Here is a 24,703-nt window from a genome sequence, read left to right on the forward strand (position 1 = left end):
TTAGTGGTTCTTACTACTGATCATCACCTAAAAAGGAGGGGTCTGTATGCACATCTTAAAGACATGCAGTACAGGACTTCCGATTGCAGGCTTTTGCTTCTCTTTGTTTCTCATCTTTCCAGTGTTCCCATAGCACCATCATTCTCCCAACACCTAATAAGAAGTCCCAAACTCAACAAGTCCAGTTCCAGATGTTGGTTTGTTGTGAAAAACTGACTGCAAATTTCAAGATTTATTTGCTCATAAAGGGATTCAAAATGTTCAAACAGCTTAAAGCATTTTACCTTCCATATTTTATTTTAAAATAATTAGATATTTAAGTGGAGTACCCACACTTTCCATAGAAATACAATGCAAGTTACAAATTAATCCTTACCATAGAAGTGTATAAGCAGGTAGAAGGATTAAAAGATATTACTTGCCTCTTCCAGGGAGACTTCACTATAGACTGCAAAGAACCTTTTGTATCAGGCAGCACTTTAAGAGACTATGGAATATTGCCAGTGTGCGTCCGATTTTGGAGTCATATTAAAAACTTACTTTCAGCATGTCTGAAATTAAATAATCTGGTTAGCTCAGGTAATAACATTCCTAGCAGCTACCTTTAGGTCTAGAGTAACAATTTAATAATAAGGAAAAACAACCAAGCACTATTTGATTTGTCTTTTTTTGTGTGTGTGTGTGGCACGTGAGCCCCTCCCCACTGCTGCGGCCCCTCCCGCCGCGGAGCACAGGCTCTGGACGCGCAGGCTCAGCGGCCATGGCCCACGGGCCCAGCCGCTCCGCGGCATGTGGGATCTTCCCGGACCAGGGTACGAACCCGTGTCCCCTGCATCGGCAGGCAGACCCCCAACCACCGCGCCGCTAGGGAAGCCCTTGATTTGTCTTTTTAAACAGAGTTTTTGAATCATGAAGTTAAGTTCTCAGAAAAAGCCATGAAATATTGTCTGTTTGGTTATTGTTCAGAATGTTTGCTGATATATTCCAAAGTGACAATGAAATTTAATTTCTAAAACTATTTAATTTTATTTTTGAAACACAGATGGAAGAGTGTACTTATTTAGATTAAAATAAAGCCAGAAGTACACAAAGACTATAGAACACTAAGTTATTTCTTGGTAATGGCTGCTGCATCTGTCTCCCAGAGGTTTCCACTCCTTCTGTTTAGCCCTCTGATTTCTCTTTTTGGTTAATTCATTCATATTGCTCAATGCTAGAAAATAATATCCTAGAAAACTTGCCACTTTATTTGCTAGAGCATATGTTTGCTTAGACTTTTTCCTTCAGTACATAAAAAATGAAGAGTATCATAGTATTCTGCTTCCCAGAAGTACCTTTTAAGTTTTTATTATGTGATTTTTGTTTCTGTCTTGATGTTTAAGTGATCCCATGTCAGCATTTTAAATTTCAGGGCACTTACTGCCACTACCAATAATATCTTCATGAAGGGAAAAGTATAGAGTGTTCTCATAGCAAAACTTGGAAACTGTTCTGTTGGCATTGTTGTTTGTGTGCTATAATCAACAAGCTGAAATAAGAAAAATTAGAGAACACAGGGGATAATACGTTCTTCTCTACCTGCCAACCCTTCATCGTCCTGGTTAGGGATATGAACATCAGGGAATTCTCAGGTTTGACTAAGACTATAGTTAAAGTAATTGAAGATCCAGTTGTTATTTTTCTTTTCCTATTCCCTCAGTACTGTCCTCAGTCACATTCACTTTGAAGGCCACTCAGCGAGGTGGTTGAAGTGGAGGAGAACATTCATGTGGGCCTTAAAGTGAAATTCCTCCCCCTTGTTCCTGAGCCAGCTATTAGAAGTAGTGCACCTGGGGCTTCCCTGGTGGCGCAGTGGTGGAGAATCTGCCTGCCAGTGCAGGGGACACAGGTTTGGGCCCTGGTCCAGGAAGATCCCACATGCCACGGAGCAACTAAGCCCGTGCACCACAACTACTGAGCCTGCGCTCTAGAGTCCGTGAGCCGCAACTACTGAGCTCACACGCCTAGAGCCCGTGCTCCACAACAAGAGAAGCCACCGCAATGAGAAGCCTACACACCGCAACAAAGAGTAGCCCCCACTCACCACAGCTAGAGAAAGCCCACGCACAACAATGAAGACCCAACACAGCCAAAAATAAAATAATTAAGTTTAAAAAAAAGAAAAGAAAGTAATGCACCTCTCCTAACATCTGCCTTGAAGTTTTTTTTTAATTGATAAACTTTTTAAATTTTTTCAACATGCTCATTTATCCCCCCTCTCTCGCTCCTCCCCCCTCTCTCTTTTCTTGGTGGAGCAGGTGATTGCCCTCTTCACATCCACCTAGGAGCTATTGCTGTTGACATTGGCCACCTATAGGAACTTAAGCAAGTCCAGTCTCTGGCCCACAGCCTCCCTCTTTCCTCTCCCCTTCATGGTGCACCCACTGCTCATGTGCTTGTGCATCAAGATTTTTTTTTTTCCTTTTTGGTATCACCTCAGCCTTCTTTAAAAATATATAGATTAGCAAAGTGACCTTATTTTTATTATTTCTAATGTATCTTTATTGAGGTTAATATTCCTACTCATGTAATGTCATCATTTTCTCTTTTAATTCCTCTTGTTTCTTCCCCATCTTCTATCTTTTCTTTGAGGTTTCTGTTTTTCTCCTTCCTTCCTTCCATCTTTTCCTCCTTCCTTCCTTCCATCTTTTTACTGAATCTATTCAAATTACCAGGTTTATTACAGACAATGACTCCTTTAATTCTTGCCCTGGCCGTATAAAGTAACCAGGAAAAAGACAAGAAAAATCTAAATTTCAGAGAGCAAGAATTGAAATCCATACCTCAGACCATGAAACTTTATTTATGAGGGTTCTGGACTACCACTACCTTAATATATACTATTACATGAAACTTAATATACAGATTGAAGTCTTTAAACAAAATAGCCACAGTTCTGTTCATTCCTGAATATAAATACTGGAGGATATGAAGAAACTCTAGCCACAGCAAGTACCAAGAAGCAGGAGAAGAGTTCAATATACTGAAAGCTCTTCAGAAATAGGGGGAAATTCAGAGGAAGCTGTTATGCCAGGACTCGTGGAACAACTAACAGGTTACACCCATGATGGTGTGTGTATTCCTTCTGTTGCATGCTATTTAGTGAATGAGGTGTTTCACTTTGATTGGAAATTTTCCCAGGTGCAAAGAGTCATAAAGAGATTATAGTTTTTATGCTTACTTGCTTGTGTTCTTGTCCCATCTTTTTTTCAAAGAAGACAGTTGGGTTAATTAAACACATATCAAAGGCTGACCAGCATTCAGAACAGTGGAGGGCAATTTAGGAGCCCTCTTATCTGGAGCTTCAGAACTAAGTATTAGATTATTAATAAAAACCTATTAAAAGAAAAAAGCATTTAAATTCTGTTTCATGTTTCTTAGATGAATCACACCCATGAAGCATTATTGATTTCAGTTTTTATTTTATTTGTTGCTTAAACATATTGGCAGTTATTCAAGCATAGAACCCTAGGTATTAATTACTTTCCCAATAATATTAATTGTTTTCAGTAATTTGCCTTTTTGAGGTTTTTCAAAGCTATTTCATGTTTTCATAGGCAAAAAAACCCTCTCCTTTCCCAGTCACATTTAGCAATTATGTTTAATCAAATTACGTAATTAAAATAACAAGCACAACTTGAAAAAAAACAGGTTGAGGATCAAACACAACTGACTCACGGTTACTGTGCGTTTCAGCTGGCAACAAGGAGAATAGGCCTGGCAGAGACCAGCCAAAGTGCCAGGATGTGCAGAGCAGTGCATGTGTTTAACAGGGGGGATGAAGTGTTAGTGAATCAGGTCGTTGGTGGTATGGAGGTTGTTTAAGGGAAATTCTGTTATAACTAGGCCAGTCATATCAAAACCATGAAACTATGCACCGTTGGTCTGAGTTACTCCTTTCATCCTGACACACCCCAGAGGTCTTCCTCCTTAGACACGTTCATGATGCTTCCCACCACCCAGGTCTCCACAGAAGATGTTAAAGATGCAATCGATAAAATACTTTATGTTAATAAGATAATGTGAATTACAGGGGAGTCTAATTCCCTGTAATTTTTAACTAGAAACTTTTGGTAATAATGTTCCTGTTTCTTTTTAACCCCTAAGTGACATCTGAACAATCCAAATATTTAGAACTGCCTCAGAGGCTCAAGTTATTTCTCATATCACTCAAAAGAGATGGTTCCCTGTTTTTTTTGCCTGAAGCTTATTTGTATTGCCAGCTCCCAAATGACAGCCCTCCTGGAGGGATTGTCCTTACTGTGACCTGTGAAAGCATACTTAAATGAGGTGGATTATGAAAAATATTGTGGAGAAAAAAAAAATCTCATTTACAGATTTAAAAGTTTAAATTCCATCAATATAAAATGGTTATCTGGAATTTTCAAATATACATATACATGTATACATATGTGTGTGTGTATGTGTGTGTATATATATATACATTTTTATTTTCATACTTCCAGACCCAGAGCTAATTGAATGCATGTCTTTTTGCATCTCCACTCCACCAGAGGTAGAATGTTAGTACATAAAATAAAATCTCTATTAAGATGAAAGTGTCATGAATAATGATGATTTACAATTTCAAGGGTGCTCTAATTCTCTCTAATTACTCATGTCCTTTATAATAACCACACAAAAAATAATGTTTCTAATTCAACATAAGGACAGTCCTGATATTCGAGTGAAATACTCATTTCCTTAAGTTAAAAGATGGTTGTAGTTTGGTCATTGTTTCCTTAAGAAATGTGCTTTTCTTTTAGTTTAAGCATGATTGTGTTCATAGCTAATACACAGTTATAGCAAATTCCTCAAGTTATGTTTTAACAATTCTAATGATGGACATATATCAACATCGTCCTGTCTCACAGGTTCTTTCATTACTTAATCTTGATACTTTTAATATTTATATGATAATCCATAACCCTCATCATTAGGAAAAGAAAAATTAGTAATTTAAAAATCTTTCTTTGGGGCTTCCCTGGTGGCGCAGTGGTTGAGAGTCCGCCTGCCGATGCAGGGGACACCGGTTCGTGCCCTGGTCCGGGAGGATCCCACATGCCGTGGAGCGGCTGGGCCCGTGAGCCATGGCCGCTGAGCCTACGCATCTGGAGCCTGTGCTCTGCAACGGGAGAGGCCACAACAGTGAGAAGCCCGCGTACCGCAAAAAAAAAAAAAAAAAAAAAAATCTCTCTTCACTAGCGCTTAGTGGTCAATTTACATAAATTTTGTGCAAAGTATTAAAACATTGGTATGCATAATGATTGCTATAGGGTATCATTAAGTACTATTTATTTACATAGTACTTTAATGTAATATGCTGTGTAATCTTCAAATCTGCATTTTTTTCCGTAGCAACTCACAGACTACTGATTGTGTGCCCCAATAATCATGAAGTAAACAACCACTAAGTGTTTGATTTTAATATGATTTTCCTAATAATAAGTTATGAATCAGGCATTTATTTCTCTTATTGATTGATCTTATTAAATTAATTAAACAAGGAGACCATTAGTCTGATTTGCCTTTTTTATTGAAGTATAGTTGGCTTACAATATTATATTAGTTTCAGGTATACAGAATAGTGATTCAGTATTTTTACAGTTTATACTCCATTAAAAGTTATTACAAGATAATGGCTATAATTCCCTGTGTTATACAATATATCCTTGTAGCTTATCTATTTTACACATAATAGTTTGTATCTCTTATTCCCATACCTCTAACATGTCCCCCCTTCCTTCTCTCTCCCCACCGGTAACCACTAGTTTGTTTTCTATATCTGTGAGTCTGTTTCTCTTTTGCTATATATGTTCATTTGTTTTCTTTTTTAGATTCCACATATAAGTTAAAACATACAGTATTTGTCTTTCTCTGTCTGACTTAGTTCACCAAGTATAACATTCTTTAGGTCTGTCCATGTTACTGCAAATGGCGAAATTTCATTCTTTTTATGGCTGAGTAATATTCATATATGTATATATCACGTCTTCTTTATCCATTTGTCTGTTGATGGACACTTGGGTTACTTTCATATCTTGGCTATTATAAAAAGTGCTGCTATGAACATTGGAGCGCATGGATCTTTTCAAACTAGTGTTTTCATTTTTTCCAGATATGCACCAAAGAGTAGAATTGCTGGCTCTATTTTTAGTTTTTTGAGGAACCTCCATACTGTTTTCCATGGTGGCTGCACCAATTTACATTCCCATCAAAAGGATTCTCTTTTCTCCAAATCCTTGCCAACATTTGTTATCTGTAGACATTTTGATGATAGCCATTCTGACAAATATGAGATGATATCTCATTGTTGTTTTGATTTGCATTTCTCTAATAATTAGTGATGTTGAGCATCTTTCCATGTGCCTGTTAGCCATTTGCATATCTTCTGTGTACTCAGGTTTTCTGCCCATTTTTTGATTGGGTTGTTTGGTGTTTTTGATATTGAGTTGTATGTGCTGTTTATATGTTTTAGACTGAGTTGACTTTAATGCCTTAGCAGCCTACGTAGGCAAGCACAGACCTAAGCCTGTAAATTCCTCAAGGTTAAGAAATGGAAACCTAAGGACAACCAATCACAAACAGCCAACTAGGCTTTCCCAAATGATGCAACTCCTTAAGCTATAGCTAATCATAATTTCTTTGCTTTGCTTCCCCCCTTTCTCTGTAAGTCTCCCCCAAGCTCCTGTTTGTGGAACAATCTTAACCACTTCTTGTTTAGTGCTACCCCATTCCAATCACTTTTTGATCAAATAAACTCTTAAAATTTTTAATATGCTTCAGTTTATCTTTTAACAATCTTTAATTGGCAAACGTTTCCTTTTCTTCAAAAAGGAATTCTTCCTCTTCCACTTCCCAAGTATTACAACATTTAAAAAACTGAAAGCTTTTCTTTCAGTTTAATAAAATAAGAAAGTAGTTCCTTTTGGCAAGCTGTATTTGTTTACATTTTATGTTCATATTGTTTTTATGTAGTGATACCAGCTACCAGTCAGACCCACACTGAAATGCATTACTTAGGTGCATCACAACTTCTAGGTTGAGGTAGAGAGAAACAATTAGCTATTCATAAAGCTACTTTTAAACATAATTGCTTATTTAATACTAGCTTTTGCCTAAAGTACAACTATAAATACTTTCAAGTATGTTATACAATAAGTATGCTTGAAATGCTTATGGCACTGTATTTTATACGGGGGAACGAGTCTCAGAAAATACTTTTGTATGTAATGGTACTCTTACATCAGATGGCCATACTTAAGTCTTTTTCCTTGAGAACAGAGGAGGAAATGAGAGGAACCAATGATCCCTTCCCCCAATTTGAATATCTTTTGCCAGCACCGATTTGAGGATGAACCTCCTTATTTCCTGGCACTGTTACTCATTCCCCACCTTCTGTCTCATTCCCCTTCTCTTATAGAAACTCAGCCTAGAAGAGTTGATGTGTAATCTTTCATTTCACCTTTCCTGGGTTGATTTATTTATTTGTTTGTTTGTTTGTTTTTAATTTTTAAAACATTTTTATTGGAGTATAATTGCTTTACAATGTTGTGTTAGTTTCTGCTGTATAACAAAGTGAATCAGCTCTACGTATACATATATCACCATATCTCCTCCCTCTTGTGTTTCCCTCCCACTCTCCCTATCCCACCCCTCTAGGTGGTCACAAAGCACGGAGCTGATCTCCCTGTGCTATGTGGCTGCGTCCCACTAGCTATTTTACATTTGGTAATGCATATATGTCAATGCCACTCTCTCACTTCATCCCAGCTTACCCTTCGACTAGTAAAATGGGTTCCCCAGTCACTGTGGAGCTCAAGAGGTGTTCCTCCTGTGTTGATTTAGACACATGAATTATGGGAAAGTGCATGATGTTATGTTGTACATGTGTTTGTTTTTCAATTTACATAAATGGTGTTGTGTATATTTCATTCTGTTTTTTTCCACATTCTTATGTTTTTAGATGGCTATGTATGAATCCAGTTCATCACTTCTGACTCTCAGAAAGTATGCTTTTGTGTATGTGTGCAAAAGCACACACAGACACATGCATGTGCACACATACATTTTATATTTTCAATCTCTCTTCCTCTTGGGATAGTCACTTAAGCTGCTCTTCTTTGCTAACATAAAAAATTCTACAATAAATATGTGTGTGCATTTCTCATTGAGCACCTATGCAGAAATTTGTGGGGTGGGGGGAGGAATACCCAGGAATAGGTTAATTTTAATAAGGACTCCCGCCATCAGCAGAGGAATACTTCAGCAATACTTGATATTAGCTCATCATTCTGGCTATACGTTGTTGGCTATAAATTGCTCTTTTTATTTAATTTGCATTTATTTAATTAATAGTGAAAATTTAACTATCGGCATTTCCTTTTCTCTGAATTGCCCTTTAATATGCTTTGCTCCATTTTCTGTTGTTTTTTCCATCTCTTTGGAGTGTGTGTGTGTGTGTGTGTGTGTGTGTGTGTAATAACCCCTTGTATATTTCACATCAGTAGTTCTCAACTGAACTTGAAGTACCCATATGTCTTGTGGAGGCAGGGACCCTCAAGTCCCATCCAGGAAGTTCACAGATCAACACTATTTCCATAATAATTATAAGATTTTCTTTGCCATCTTCACTGTGTTGACATTTGTACTGTTGCCACAGAACAATGGTGAGTAAAATTGCTGGAGCTTTAGCACAAATCAAGACAGTAGCATCAAACTGTACTAGTAGTCTTTGTATTCACCCCCATTATGCAGACGCTGGAGGCCAAAAAAAAAAGAGAAAACTCCAGCTCATTTAAGAATATCCTTGATGAAACAGTAGCGATCATTAATTTTATTAAATGCCGATGTTGGCCATGTCTTTAATATTCTGCGTGATGACGTGGGAATCACACATAAAGCACTTCTGCTGAGTACTGAACTATGAGGATGATCTCGAGGAATAGCACTTGGGAGATTGTATGATTTGCAAGCTGAACTACCCCCTCCTTATTTGAACCTTATGTTTACTTCAGAGAACAACTGACAAACCATGACTATTCATACCTGGGTATTTGGCAGATATTTTCTTGAAAATGAACAAAGTAGTCCTGCCACATTAAGGAAAACAACTGACAGTATTTGTTGCTAGATATAACTTGAAATTTCAAGGGAAAATTAGAATTTTGGAAAAAATGTAACTGCCAGTGTGAACTTGAGAGCTTCCAGTGTTTTAAGATTTTTTAATGAAATTGGTGGTGATATTAATGAATGTGACTTTTTGATATTATATAATAAAATGTGTAATCTTTTAGAGAGTCCACATAGTTCCGTGAGTCTATATTTTCCAAATGACCAATGCGTGATTTTACAAAACCATGCATGGGTAAAAGACCCATTCACAGTGCAAGATAAACCAATGGATTTTAACATAACGAATATGAGAAGTTCACTGGTAGATTTCAGATTCCACACTCCAAGTTTAATAATGCTAGATACAGGAGAACTCAAAAGCCTAAAACCTAGTAATTGCTAATAATCCCTGAACCAGTATCCTATGAATCACTTTTTGGTTGTTATTTTTTATTTGATGAAAACAGTACTGATATTTAATTCCAAATACCTACTAAAAGTAGATACCACCCAAGTTGGGTGCTGTTTACTCTCTGAAATTCCAGCTCCTTGAGATATATATTCAGAGCTTGTAAATATTAGAGCAAACAGGAATCTTTTAAAACATCATTTCTGATATGACTTAGAGAGAAACATCTACTCAGATTTTCATTTTTTGATTGTTACATGATTTAAGCTTCAGAAAATTAGTCTACAGCTCATCAGCTAAAATTCTAGCAGAGATAATTTGGCCATCTACAAGATAAAAGATAATGAAAAAGGAATGTTCAGCAGTATCAAGTGTGGAGTTTGGCTTCCAAAATGGTAGGAAACATGATTCATAGTGTCCACTGTTTATGTTATATATATTAGAAAGATTTAGACTATGAAGAGTCTCCATTTGAAAAAGGAATGCCATATATGATAGTGGAAGAATATGGCTCTTTCCTAGCAATGTGCTCATTTACCTAACATACAGATAAAGTCTCTTTCGGAGGTTACCTTTACCATATCTCACAGTTAAAATCACAAAATCGCCCTTAGAGAACTAGTTGAGATAAAAGAGTAATAAGTAAAATTTACCTTCATGGGGAGTATTCTTTTATTTGTACCTCCAAACAAGAATGGGACATCAAATGTATTCATGTCAGTAATTTTGATGTTTAAGTATTAAAATGAGAAAAGCAAAATCAGATATATGAGTCAACTCACTTCACACTATTGAAGAAAAAAGGAACCACAGGCCCAGAATTTAAAAACAAAAATGTTGTTATAGGTTTGCTTTACAAGAGTGAAATATTGGCATGCTCGCCAGTAAGAGGCTGGGGACCATCCACCCCAGTTCTTTAGCTCATCCAAATTCCAGATTTTCTTTATACATGAGTAAGACAGAGACTCGTTTTATGAACACTAGTTGGGGAAGAACCATCAGAGAGGGAAGATGAGACTTAGGGAAACTCAGAATAGAGAGGAAGGTGGACTGTGCCATGTTAGCAAACTTTCAGAAGCTTGAAAGGGCACTGGCTACATGCAGGATTCAGGATTGCCCTTAACACATTAACACATTTAAAATCTATAAATCCAGGGAAATAAAACATTGTAGGTCTTTTAATGAGTCACGGTGTTTGTCTGGGGTGGGAACTCTTTAATGATTGCTTTCATAGTTCCAATTTTTGACTTTTTAAATGTATGACCTGTTTTTCATCATATAAAAACAATAATTCTAGAGGCACTGATTTCTTCATGCACATCCTCCGCCATTTCAAATGTTAACTCTTACAGTCCCATCAAAGAGTGGAAAATCCTTATCACTTACATGAATCTTAAGATTTTCTGGTTTTCTCAGGAAATGGTCTCTGAATTATTAACAATATTATAGTATAACAGATTTAAATTATTCTGATTTGTAATTGGTGGAGAGGAGAGCTTTATAGCGATTTGTCAAGAACATTGAAACAGTACCTTTCTACTGAGCTTAAGATTTTATAGACATCATAAAGGCATTTTAAAGTGAATAGAACAATTTTTAATGTTTGCCCATATATGAATAAAGTATTTTTCTTACATGGTAGCATTTAATGAATGATTATGTTCTGTCAAAAGGAGACTTCTATTTAAATATGAGAAAAATGTTGAAAATTTTATTAGGTGACAGTTATGCTGCAGCAAACTATTGTAGGGTGATTTGGAATGGGAAGAAAATATCAGTTAGAACATCTCCATATAATGAAATGAGAAGTATTTGGTGAAAAACCCTCCATGACCAGTGTGTACTTACACAACCCATAGCAGAGACTACAGTATAAAGATTGAGAAACTGAAGATACTTTTGTACTTGTTTTTTGCCATCATTGTTGTCTTTACCTTTTCTTCTTCTAATACTCAAAGTTCTCAAAGAGGTTTGCATGTTTTATTTTAATGGTAATTTCTTGAAAGCTAAAGCAGTTGAGATACATTAACAGTTATATTGACATTAGTTTCATAGTAATGTCATTGAGGTTATTTTGAGAAGATAACATTCTCATTTTTCACTTTGCTAACTCATACTTACATATCATAATCAACCAAATGCTTTCATTACTTATATTTTGGGGACACATTGCCCTTTTCAAATCTTGTTCCTACATATTGCTTTACTTTAAAAAAAAAAGTATACCATCAGAGAAAGGCATTTTGAAGCTAAGCTTGATATATGCTTGTTTTGTATTATTTAAAATCTTTACTAATAAATAAAAATGTTCCATTTTCAAATTTGATATCATCAGCATCGTTATCCTGAAAGCAATGAAATTATAGTTGATTATGCCTTGTCTCCTCAGATAAATTTACAAAGAAAAATGAGAGTTACTGGTGTGATTACTCAAGGAGCCAAGAGGATTGGAAGCCCAGAGTATACAAAATCCTACAAAATTGCCTATAGTAATGATGGAAAGACTTGGACAATGTACACAGTGAAAGGCACCAATGAGGATATGGTAAGACTTACATGACATTATTAATTTGAAAGTAAACTCCCATAAATGATCATGGATTACCAAATGATTACTGAATATTCAACAGAAGTCTTATGCTGTTGAAAATAAATTTATGATTCTTTTAATTGGACCAGTGGTGTGGAGAGGGTACAGTGTTATCCCAAATTATCAATGTACAGTAGCTACCTTTTAAATCTTTCTCAGATTTTAACTGGTGGTCCTATAAACACTTTATCACAAGGTTAGCATAGTCCTGTGTATGAAATTAAGTTTTATTTTAACAACAGTCAGCTTTCAATTTCATTTTATTTCTTTGACAGATTAGCACTCTCCTTAATCAAATAAATACAGATCAAAACTATTATTTTTAAAGAAAAAATATAATTTTTAAAGAAAAACACCAAGTTATAGAAAACATAAATATCTTTATATACTTCATATTGGAAGAAAATTTTGTTATTTAGCAGAATAAAATATTTTAGAAGAAATGGATATAATATTCTATGTATCCTTTGCCTTTTCATATGATATTTCTAATTTTTAAATTAATTTTACCCCCAATTTTTAATTTAAAAAAATCAGCACTGCAGCTCATTCCATTTAAAACTGAGTCATTAGACTAGACTCTCATATATTTTATGAACGATTTTTTAAGTTACCTTCTTAAATGAATTTAAATAGGTTTTCTGATTACCAGGTTATGTAGAGGGTAAAATGAGAGTGAGATTTAAAGGAATTAAAAATAACACATTTTAGCACTTAAGTTTTAGAGAGAAATTAGCTTTTCACTGGATATATATATGAAGACTTAGGAGTCTCTTATCTGGGACAGACTGATAAGGAAGTAATCTTGAGGAATCAGACCCTAAAATGTCATAAATTTGATCACAGTATTAGAGAAACTGAGTGATCAAGAAGCAATAGTGAAGACTCGTTCCTAAAAACAAAATGAAACAAAAAAACTATAATTACTAAGTAGCAAAATGAGCAGACAGACCCCTGTCCCAGATTAAGTTGAAAGATTAAGGTAGTCTGAAGGACTGGCCTTAAATTGAAATGACCATCATAGTAGGGTATAGATTAAGCCATAGGTCACAGTGGTTTACAGCTTTAATGAGGATTCTGTCTATAGGTTTGTTGGTTTTTTTTTAGGGAAAAAAGCATGATATTTTATTTATATCAATAGAAGAAAAATAAAATACTAAGGTTGCAGAAAGGTATTAAATATTGAATTTACAGAAAATTATATTTATATTCACTCCTCATGGCAAGGTGCTTTCTAAATGCTCCAGACCCCTGGATTATTTAATCCAATCTTTGAGAGATTACATTGTGTATGTAGGATATAGGGTTAATATATGAAAATAGGTTTTTAAAAAAAGCTGTTGCAATTAATAATTTTAAACTCTATGTTATCTCTTTTCATAGGTGTTCCGTGGAAATGTTGATAACAACACACCCTATGCTAACTCTTTCACGCCCCCCATAAAAGCTCAGTATGTGAGACTCTATCCCCAAGTTTGTCGAAGACACTGTACTTTGAGAATGGAGCTTCTTGGATGTGAACTGTCAGGTGAGTCTCATATTATGTATTTCTGTACTCTCTTTAAAGGAAAAAAAAGTACATTTGTATGTAGTGTGTTATGAACTTGCAATTTTTCAACACTTGTAGATGTTCATTTCTGCTACAAAATGTCTAGGGCTTGGTTCAATGAGAGAGAGAGAGAGGAGGATAAACAAGTTCTAAAACATGCTACAGAATAGAATTAATGTAGAAGGGCAATGTATTTCTTTGAGTGGTCAAAGAAAGTACAACAAATTTTCATTGGAAACTTTTGTCAGATATAAATGTTCCTTCTTGATTTTAATAGTAACTATGATTTATGTTTTATGACAAAATTTCAGTAAAAACTGGAATCTGCCTGTCCTCTTAAATTGCAGTTACATTTAGGCTATACAGCATACAAAAGTAAGCTTTATCTTTGTACATCTACCATAAGAATTTAGTTTTGTCTCTTTTTTTTTTTAGGTTTTATGAAACATGTAAATTTATCATTGCTTCCAAGGAGACAATACTTTACAACCAAGATTGCCACTATAAATTCATTCTTAGATCATTCTTATCTAACAACCTGCTTATTGTACGAACAGTGGTTTTCGAACACAAAGATAATCTATCAAGGGACTCAGATATAAATAATCCTTGTCTTCCAGGAGCACCAGGACTAGATATAAAGATAAAGACTTTATGAGTGGATCTCACAGTCATTCACTTTCAATCTAGCTAGATTCTGAACTAAACAGAAAATCTGTCTAGGCATTTCACTGTGCTATATTTTTGGTGGTTGTTCTTATATTTCTGTCATCAACATTTACAAACTATCTTTGCCACTTTGGCCTGAGATTTTGTTCAAACCACTGTGTTTTTAAGAAAACTAAAAATTCATGTGTGCCCCACTTTTTAGTGTAACCTCCAAGTATGAGAGACTTTTGTCATACTTACAGAAGTGCCGTTTAGTTAAAAATAGGACACATCCTTGCAAAGAGACAACTGAGAGCTTTTTATTCATTTCAAACTGTTGCATATAGGTTAAAATGCACACTTTATCTATTTCCCTTCTTGTGTTTATTTGTGATGTTAAGAAAGGGAATGATTTTCAGGGAAACAGAAGTTACTATTAAAAAACAACCAAACTTTAAATGAACCCATTACATTCAAAGGAGTTAGAGACATTTGGGCAGATGAGTAAATCTATTGAGATTTTAAGAATCACATTTTCATATTATATATGGCTGTTTTTTATGAAGCAATCAACATACAGTTTTAGTACCATTAATTATCGTAATGGGGATGTTTTCCTTATTTTGGTAATTTGAACTGGCTTATTGACTACCAGTAAATCTCAGCAGAATTATTGCTGCACGGTGTTTATATTGCATGCCACTATATCACCACAGGCCAGTGTCATCAGTAAGTCATTCATCATAAAGCAATCAAGAGGAAGCCACCATATGATGAAGTTTGCTGTTAAGTCCCATGCTTTTTAGTTGCTACAACATCGCCTTCCCCAATTTTTCAGTCTTTTGATTCATGAGGGCCAGTCTCTCAGACATGGCACAGTTACACCCCTAAGATATGAATATATTTTACTTTCAAGTTTGACAAGAGGTTACACCTGACCCTTTACGGATTTTTGTTTTCAAAAAGAAGCCACACCTCATCTCCCAACCCCACAAAATGATTTTGAAAGTGTATGCAGAGAATAATATCTCTTAATGAATGCTTATGAAAAAATAAATAAAAATTTAAAAAACAATGAGACTTCCCTGGCAGTCCAGTGGTTAAGACTCTGTGCTCCCAATGCAGGGGGCATGGGTTTGATCCCTGGTCGGGGAACTAAGATCCCATATTTTTTTGGTGTGGCCAAAAAAATTAATAAAAATGTAAAGCTAGGGCACCACCTCACTTTAGAAATAATCAATTTTGTTGTTAATACCTCATTTTGTTCAGGTGCTCTCCATGTTGGTAAAAGAGTTAATTTATACATATAAAAATCATATGGATGAGAAGGGAAATTGGTGGTGTGAGGCAAATTGACAGAGAGGTTAGCTATAACACTTGGAAATAAACATTAGTGGAATGTACCAAACTATTTCCCACAATCTAGAGTAACACTGTAAAGCCCAAGGCTGCCTTATTGTATTCAATAAACTGTTAATAAGAGCTGTCAGCCTGCCTAGAAGATAGCAGTTAATCTTTTTCCAGATACTTACAAAGAAAATTCCCCTAAATTCTCGAAAGAGATATGATTTAAGATGTTTAGAATGAAATGGATCATGACCGTAATTAGTAGAAGAATAGTCATTCATTCATTCTTTAAACAAATTATTCAGCACTTCCCTGGGCTGAGTATGAGACAGCAGAGTGGGTAATGAAATGAATTCTATAACTAAGCAGAAATGGTCAAAGTAAAGGTATGCCTTTTCTATCCAATACTTCAAAAACTGTGTTACATCTCAAAAAGGAGAAAAGCAAATTTGTGTCTCTTTCCTTTGTGTCTCTTCTGCAAGCCAAGCAGTTGTACAAAGATTCCAGTGGCAAGGTGGGGGGCTGGTGGTGATAACAGAAGAAAAAGTCAGAAATCCATAATACAGACAACGCACGTTACCTTAGAACTGCTTGAAGATAGAGCATGCTATTACGACTTTAGAACTTTCTAAAATCTTTGAGATTTTTGTCCTGAAATTTTTCTTTTTCAGAATTTGTATTTAGGATTTAGAACTACTTATATCATGAAACTTGGGGTATAGGTCTCCTATGCCTGCAACTCAACAAAACTTGAGCTAAGACATACAATTGGCTAGCCCTCTATGTCAGTCTCTGTCATGTTTGCATAGGATAGGAATTTCCTAGAAGGTGGAGGTGAAGGCAAATATGGAGGAGCTTCAAGAAGGAAGACTTGATCTAGATCGACTAGAACAGAAAGCAAGTAATTGTGATTAAGAATTATATTTATCAGTGAAAAGTTCTAAACCACCTCTCTTAGAGCCTGGACTGAAAATGGTCTAGTTTCAGAAATTGCAACCAATCATAAGATATTCTTTAATACTCACTGGTATGCTAATTTGGGGACTTAATACTGTCATCTGTTGGAATAAGCTTTATGGAGATAATAAAAATAGCTAACATTTACTGAATGCTAGCTATATGCCAGCACTGTTTCTAAATATTTCATCAACTAATTTCTTAGAAGACTTTTTAAAGATAATTTTGATTATTATCACTATTTTATAGATGAGAAGACTGAGGCACAAAGCAGTTAAATAATGAGTACAAGGCCACACCACTAGTATGTAGGGCATTAGCAGAGTATGAGGAGATGACATTGATCAGAGAAGTCTCCTATTTTATCTTGGCTTTCTTGATGATCAAACTTACCTGTGTGTTCCTTGGCCAAAAGGTAAAATTTTACATATGGGAGACTCAGCCTCTGGCTAATATGATAATAGAATCATACTTTCCATTACAAGCCTTGTGAATGTAATTTTGTCACAATTGCAATTCAACATTGGGAAATACTGTATATATGTACATACATACATACAAGATTTTTCAAGGGCAAACAAACCCAAATTCTGTATCATGTCAAACCTGAAAATATATGTGGCAGATTTGAAAATCTTCAAAAAATATCCAATACTAGAGGTTATGGAGTATGATTAAAACATAAAAATTTATGAAAAGTCTTGTCCAGTAATGGTTTTTGCTAGAATTAGCTTATTTTTTTTCTGTTATCTGTTAGTTTAAATTCTACACTAGCACAATGTGAGGTATATGGTATATGCTGAATAAATATTAGTTTCCTATCTTCCAGAAGAAGCCATGTTGGTATTATAAGAATCAGTGATAATGATGAACAGGTTTCTTAGAAAACAAATGCTGTCCAGTTTAGAATATACCATTGGAGCAGTTTGTGAAAGTGACCTTGTACTGAGGGAATTTTCATTTTCATTATTATGAAAACAAATAAAAGAAAACCAAATATCCTTTCTGAGAAAATGTTCCATTTTTAAAGACAAAATGGAACTCTTGAAAACCGGGAAACCGTCATGAGGTTATCAGTAATAAGACAGGAGAGAGCATGTCAACATTGCTTTCATTTTGCAAAATCATCTATCACAGAAAAATAGTTTGAATTGTCTGTCTTGTTTTCAATTTTTCCAAAATATATTCAGACAAAATAACTTGAATTGGTTATCTTGTTTTTTGATTTTTTTCCCGATTTATTTCTGATTATAGCCTTTTTTTGAATTTAGATGCTCTCTCTTTGGGGGAATGAATAGCATTATGCTTAATCTTCTCTTGCCTATCCAAAATGAATGCAGAAAACTTCCCAGCATGATCAACTGTTTTTCTCATAGAGCCCTTATCATTTTCTTCCAGGCTGTTCTGAGCCTCTGGGGATGAAATCAGGACACATACAGGACTATCAGATCACTGCTTCCAGCATCTTCAGAACTCTCAATATGGACATGTTCACTTGGGAACCAAGGAAAGCTCGGCTGGACAAGCAGGGCAAAGTGAATGCCTGGACCTCCGGCCACAGTGACCAGTCACAATGGTTACAGGTAATATTTTCTAAAAATGTCTCACTACCCACTTTTCCTCTTCCTTAGAGGATTTCCTGTTGGTTAGATAAATATCGGAGTCATTATCTTCATACTAGTTTAAATGCGCCTTCCTCTGTGGCTTAACTAAATGGGTAAAACAAAAATTCCTTATGAATCTGTTTTCATGTGTTATTTTTACTCTGATGTTGATTTATAGATGCTACTGTGAGATTGATGCAGCAGGGTGGACCAAATCACACTACATATAGGTCAATTTGATTGATTGTGAGAGGATTTGCATTTTAACCCTCATCTATTCTAATGCTTTGTGTCAATATTGGTTTGAAAGCATCACAGCAGGAATCCAAACTGCCTTGAAATCATGCCACTGACCAGCAGATTGTTCCCATAGAATCATGACTCATGACTTATTAGCTCTTTATCTGTGGTTGCTAAGCAATGGAGCAATTTGATTACATTCTCATAAGAAAGCTTGCTTGTAGAAGGAGAGCATAGACGTTGCAGTCTGTTTATCATTTGCAAATGAGGTAAGATTATAGTCAGTGCTTCTTAAAACAACCTTCTTGAAGCGCACTTATTTGTGGAGTACTTTTAAGTATACACATATTTGTTAATGTCTTCTGCAGCAAAGAAAAGTAAGACAGCTTAATTCTATGATGAGGTCATTGTATTTGAAAGATATGTGTTCTCCTCTTATTGATTTTTATGCTGCATGTATGAGTTTCAAAACTGTGGTAATTCATTGTATTTCTGGAAATCATGAAAACAATTACAATAGCAAATGTCACCCCTCATCAAACCAGATTTGCCACATATGAAACTGTTCTTACCAAGTCACCTGAAATTTCCAATAGTCTCTTCTTTCTTGACCCTACTTTTCCCTATTCTTACAGAAATATTCACTTTTTTTTCTTTACTGTCCCCTAACATTCTACCTGGATCTTTATTGATCTGAAGCTTTATTTAGTTCTTTCATTACCATACATAATGGATAATTATGTATGTCTTTCTCCTTTTACTATTCTGTGAACTTTTGGAAGGTAGGCATTATACATATATATATATATATATGTAATACAGGACACATTTATCATCCCAGAACCCAGCCTCATGTCCTTGCCTATATGTAGCAGTACTACTAAATTAAATCATTCATTTGACAAATGTTTGTGATGTACCTCTGAAGTGTCACATACCATGATAAATAGTGATTGCACATGAGTGAGCAACACACTATTCTTGCTCCTAAGACATTACCTCTTTCATAAACCATTCCTTTCATTTGGTTTGCATGACACCACACTTTGTTTTTCTTCATCCATCTAGCCGCTGCTTCCCACTGTCCTCCAGGCCACCCTTCCTCTGCCTGTTAACTTCCTGACAACCCCATTTTCACCAACTCCACACACTCACATTAGCCAATTTAGTGAGTACTGTTTATTTCAACTACTGAAAAAAGGATTCAACTTCTCTAAAATTCTTTCTCTTCTCACCATCCCCACTGCCACTTCCAGGATCTAGTCTGCCACCCTCTTTCACCTTGGTTTTTCAGAAGCCTCCTAACCAGCCTTCTGGTTTCTGGTCTGACTCTCTAAAAACCTGTTTCCCAAATTGTAACCTGTGTGATTTTTTTTTTCCCTAAAATGTAGATGTGATTCTTTTACTCCTTTATTTAAGCCCTTCAATTGTTCCCCATCAGCCTCAGAATCAAGTGCAGCTTCCTTAAGATAGCCTAAAAATCTTGGCGTGATTTGGCCTCAATTCACCTCTTAACCACACTTCTAAATTTGCTTCAGTTTCTCAAACCATACACTACCTCTCTCTTCCCCTTCCGTTATAAATGTGCTCTTCCTAGAGGAAAAGAATGGAGACAGCACCACTGCCCAGAGCATCCCCAACCTTCTGTTGGTTAAATCCTTCAACTCTAGCTTAGATGCACTTTCCTCTGGGAAGACTTTGCTGCCAGCTCCATCCCACACCAAATCTGGCTTAAGTTCTCATCTGGATACTACTGTGTCCCCTGTAATTCTCTCACTGTCACATTATCACACTCTATTGCATCTTCATGCTACATTATTTGCTCCAGGAAGGATGGAACCACATTTGCCTTTTTCTACTTTCTCAGTCTGTTGTCCAGTACCTAACTAAATACCTGTCACAATACCTGACATGTGGTAGGCATTCAATAAGTACTGTTTTTGTTTTACTGAAGTATAGTTGATTTACAATATTGTGCTAGGTTCATGTCTACAGCGCAGTGAACATATATATATATATTTTTCAGATTTTTTTCCCTTATAGGTTATTATAAAGTAATGAGTATAGTTCCCTGTGCTATATAGTAGGTCCTTGTTGGTTATCTATTTTATATATAGTAGCATGTATATATTAATTCCAACCTCCTAATTTATCCCTCCCCCATCCCTTTCCTCTTTGGTAACCACAGGTTTTTTTTCTATGTCTGTGGGTCTATTTCTGTTTTGTAAATAAGTTCATTTGTATCTTTTTCTTTGCTCTAGATTCCATATATAAGCGACATCATATGATATTTGTCTTTCTGTGTCTGGCATACTTCACTTAGTATGATAACCTCTATGTCCATACATGTTGCTGCAAATAGCATTACTTCATTCTTTATGGCTATTTTCCATTGTATGTATGTACCACATCTTCTTTATCCATTCATCTGATGATGGACGTTTAGGTTGTTTCCGTATCTTGGCTATTGTAAATAGTGCTGCAGTGAACATTGTGGTGCATGTATCTTTTCAAATTATAGTTTTCTCCAGATATATGCCCAGGAGTAGGATTGCAGGATCATATGGTAACTGTAAGTTTAGTTTTTTAGGGTACCTCCATACTGTTTTCCATAGTGGCTGTACCAATTTACATTCCCAAAATAAGTGCCATTGAATGAAAGAATGAGTGAATCGATCAAAGTACTATTCAATTTAGTGATTTGGGCCTAAAATGCATATAATTTGCTCCGCAATTTAAGAGATCAACTGCTAATATCCTCAAAGTTTTAAGTAATATTTGAAAAATAAATCTAAAATTTCATATTAAAGGTCTGGCCTTTTTAATAAAGGAACTAAATTTTCATAATTGATAGCCTTTATGAACTTTTCAAGTTCTTAATTAGAAGAAACCATGGAAAATATCCTTTCCATTTGTTAGATTTGAATGGTGAAGCTAAACTTGTTCTTTGTTGCTGTATAATATTTTTAAAATTGAAAACATTTCAGTCATATCTAAGATTAACTGGGTGTGGCCAACATTATTTGTGAATCATAATGCCATGTGGAATAAGACAAAATATTTTACACCCCATAAGTAACTCAGACAGGCTGGTAGACTCTAGAAATACCCACATAATGGTATTGCCAATGGCAAATTTTTTTAGAAAGATCAAAATAAAACAAGTATTTTTACATGAATCAGGGTGTAATGTTCAATGCAAACCTTCATCCATCACTTTTTTTTTTAAATTTATTTAATTTTGGCTGTGTTAAGCCTTCGTTTCTATGCGAGGGCTTTCTCTAGTTGTGGCGAGCAGGAGCCACTCTTCATGGCGGTGCACAGGCCTCTCACTATCATGGCCTCTCTTGTTGCGGAGCACAGGCTCCAGATGCGCAGGCTCAGTATTTGTGGCTCATGGGCCCAGTTGCTCTGTGGCATGTGGGATCTTCCCAGACCAGGGCTCAAACCCGTGTCCCCTGTATTGGCAGGCAGATTCTCAACCACTGTGCCACCAGGGAAGCCCCCATCACTTTTTTTAAGATGACTTTTCATCTGTCTTCTTAAAGTCACTTGCATACTGAAATTGATTCATTCTGTTGGTGACAGATTTTCTGACAATTCAAGAACTAGTTGTTCGTAGTATATGTCTATTTTTTGTTGTGTCAAAACATATTCAGAATCTCCAAGGCAAGGTGAATTGACATCTTTATTTATTTTTATTTTTTCTTTTTTGACATCATGCAAGAAAATGCTCCAGAATTGACAATTTTTAGTGTTTTCTCCTCAAGAGAGTAGAATCTGTTCAACTGTACATTGTTACACTTGTTAGTATCTTTGTTGAAAATAAGACTAATATTTTCATAGATAATGTATAGGGTGATTTCTTTTTAATTTTTGGTATAGAATCAATTTTTATCCTTATTTAAGGCTTCTGAACTTATAAATTTTGGCTGTGACCTTAACTAAAATGCATCAATTCTGAAAAATAGCATGGCTTCCATTTAAATCCTATTTCTTCATTATCGGTCTCCTACTAATTGTTTTTTAAGAAGTTTCTTTTATATGACAACTATACATGTAACGCTTTAATAATGAGAATTTTATTTCAGTTTGATAGTTTTTTCCAAAACCTGATCATATAGTATCTGGAAATACAATTGTTGAAAATGAAACCAAAAAAAAAAAAAAATCCTTTACCCAATTGTGATATATTTTAAGGAATCTTTATGCATTCTTTTAAGGAATATCTTATATATATATTATATATATATTATATATATATTATATATTATATTATTCTCTACTGAAATCATGTTCTTCTTAGAATGTCTATGTGCTTTTAATGTTCATTTTCAGGGCCTTTTCAACAGATTGAGTAAATTCCTTTTTATTTATGCTCAGATTATACAAACTGATTAAAATTCATCATGAGGTTGAGGTGTTTAGTGACATTCTATCAGGAGTAGGAACATTCTTGATGATAATCTTATAAATTGTGAAGAAATATTTTGCTAGAGTAGTTGCATCTAAACAAAGAACACTCTACAAATTAACTTGGATTGATTAAAAACTTGTTTTAAATAAGACATCATCAATTCTCTTATAGTGAATACACTGTGTATATACTCATTGCCCTATTTTTTGGTGGTGACTATAGAAAATGGATAATTCATCATCCATAATTGAATCTATGAAAATTTTTTCAGATTTCATAAAGGGTAGCATAATATAAATGACTAATAGGAAGAAAAATGTCCGAGTGTCACTTAGGAAATGACCTTTTGGTCTATTTCATGGGACATTTGCTAATTTAAGGTAGTCTGCATAGTATTTCAATCAAATTAGTAGAATTAATAGAGTTGTTAGACTGCACATTTTAATGCTGACCTTTGTCAAAATTGCAGCTAACCCTATAGTTTCATTTCAGTACTAATTTTGTGGAAATGTGTAAGAAGGCAATTGAATTTAGGTTTTCAAATTAAATAAGCCTTGTTTAATTTAGTCCATTTCAGATTTTTAAAAGGGAGTATTCTAGCCATAAATTTAATAACTTCTTTAAAGCCATTCACTTCCCTTGCTCTCTGGACAATTTATTTACAGAAGAGCTAAAGGAACGGTTTTTGAGGATCAAGGGACCTCTAAGCCACTGGGAAACGTTTGGCAATATGAAGGAATATTCTGATTTCCAATTCACTATTTCAGTCTTTCATATCTAGTAAACAGTAAGCCTGCAGGAAGGTTTCAGTTATAAAGCAGATCTACAAGAGATCAAATAATGAAACAATTTATGCAGGATTGTAAAACATCTTCCATCTTTCATAAGTGGCAATATATTTTGGAGTGTATGAAATGAATCAAAGGAGGTCTATACTTTGCTTGGATTATGAATTCATCTTTAATTTTTTTATAATTTTATAATATCAAAGGAAATCTCCATGATCCATTAGGAAAAAAAACTTTTAATGAGCAAAACACAATTGAATAGGATATTTATACAGAAAATACTTAGAGCACAAAGAAAAGTGCCATAAACATCAGTGTAGCTGTACTGAGGGCATAATTCGAACTCCAAAAATCTGGTTTTGAAGGCTGACAAATCACAGCAATACTCTGGGATCAGTTTTTGCTCTTTTTCTAAAATGTAGCTATTACAAAAAAAGATAATCTCTCAGGCAACATTCCCTTTTAAAAAACTCTCACACCATTAAGATTCTAGTATCTAAATGATGATTGGCCAAATCCAAAGTAGTCAGAAAATTACCAAACCTACCAGATAATTTCTGGTGAAGTTAACAACATCATATAATCTAATTAGTGTTATGGTATAGCCATATAATCTTAAAATTAACCTTTAAAAAAGCTAACTTTTATATTCTGCATATTATAACTACTCAATACCCAAAATTTTCCCCCTACCTTTCCACCCATTCTCATTTTGAGTCATTTCTTTGTTTTATATCTCTCTTTAAACAGCTTGAAAGAAAAGAATTCCCTAAGACAAGGCAATGAGACCCATCAAGCCATTATGAAGTACTAACACATTAGCATTTACATATAGCACATCATGAAAAATACACAAAGCAATAGTTCTGGTGGCAGAGGAAGGAGTAGATCAGATTGAGTGCAGGGTGCAGTTTTGGAAGGCAAGCCCCGATGGTACATGAAAATTGGATGGAAGCTTTGTGGTTCGGAGATTATTTTAAATGGCTTCATAATTTTTTAAT

At 35.0% G+C, this 24,703-nt stretch overlaps 1 protein-coding gene across 2 annotated transcripts in view; it reads left to right on the forward strand.

Moving 5' to 3' along the window:
- EDIL3 (EGF like repeats and discoidin domains 3) overlaps window positions 1-24,703 on the forward strand; it is a gene marked incomplete at both ends in the record, with an annotated part of 432,654 nt that overhangs the window by 293,497 nt on the left and 114,454 nt on the right. For both annotated transcript variants that reach the window (XM_079703476.1, XM_079703477.1), the window contains 3 exons: window positions 11,952-12,107; window positions 13,536-13,680; window positions 18,052-18,236. In XM_079703476.1, the coding sequence (XP_079559602.1) occupies window positions 11,952-12,107; window positions 13,536-13,680; window positions 18,052-18,236 (486 nt within the window). The remainder of the gene's footprint in view (window positions 1-11,951; window positions 12,108-13,535; window positions 13,681-18,051; window positions 18,237-24,703) is intronic.

This window comes from Hyperoodon ampullatus (genome assembly GCF_949752795.1).
Source record: "Hyperoodon ampullatus genome assembly, chromosome: 4".
NCBI classification, from domain to species: Eukaryota; Metazoa; Chordata; class Mammalia; order Artiodactyla; family Ziphiidae; genus Hyperoodon; species Hyperoodon ampullatus.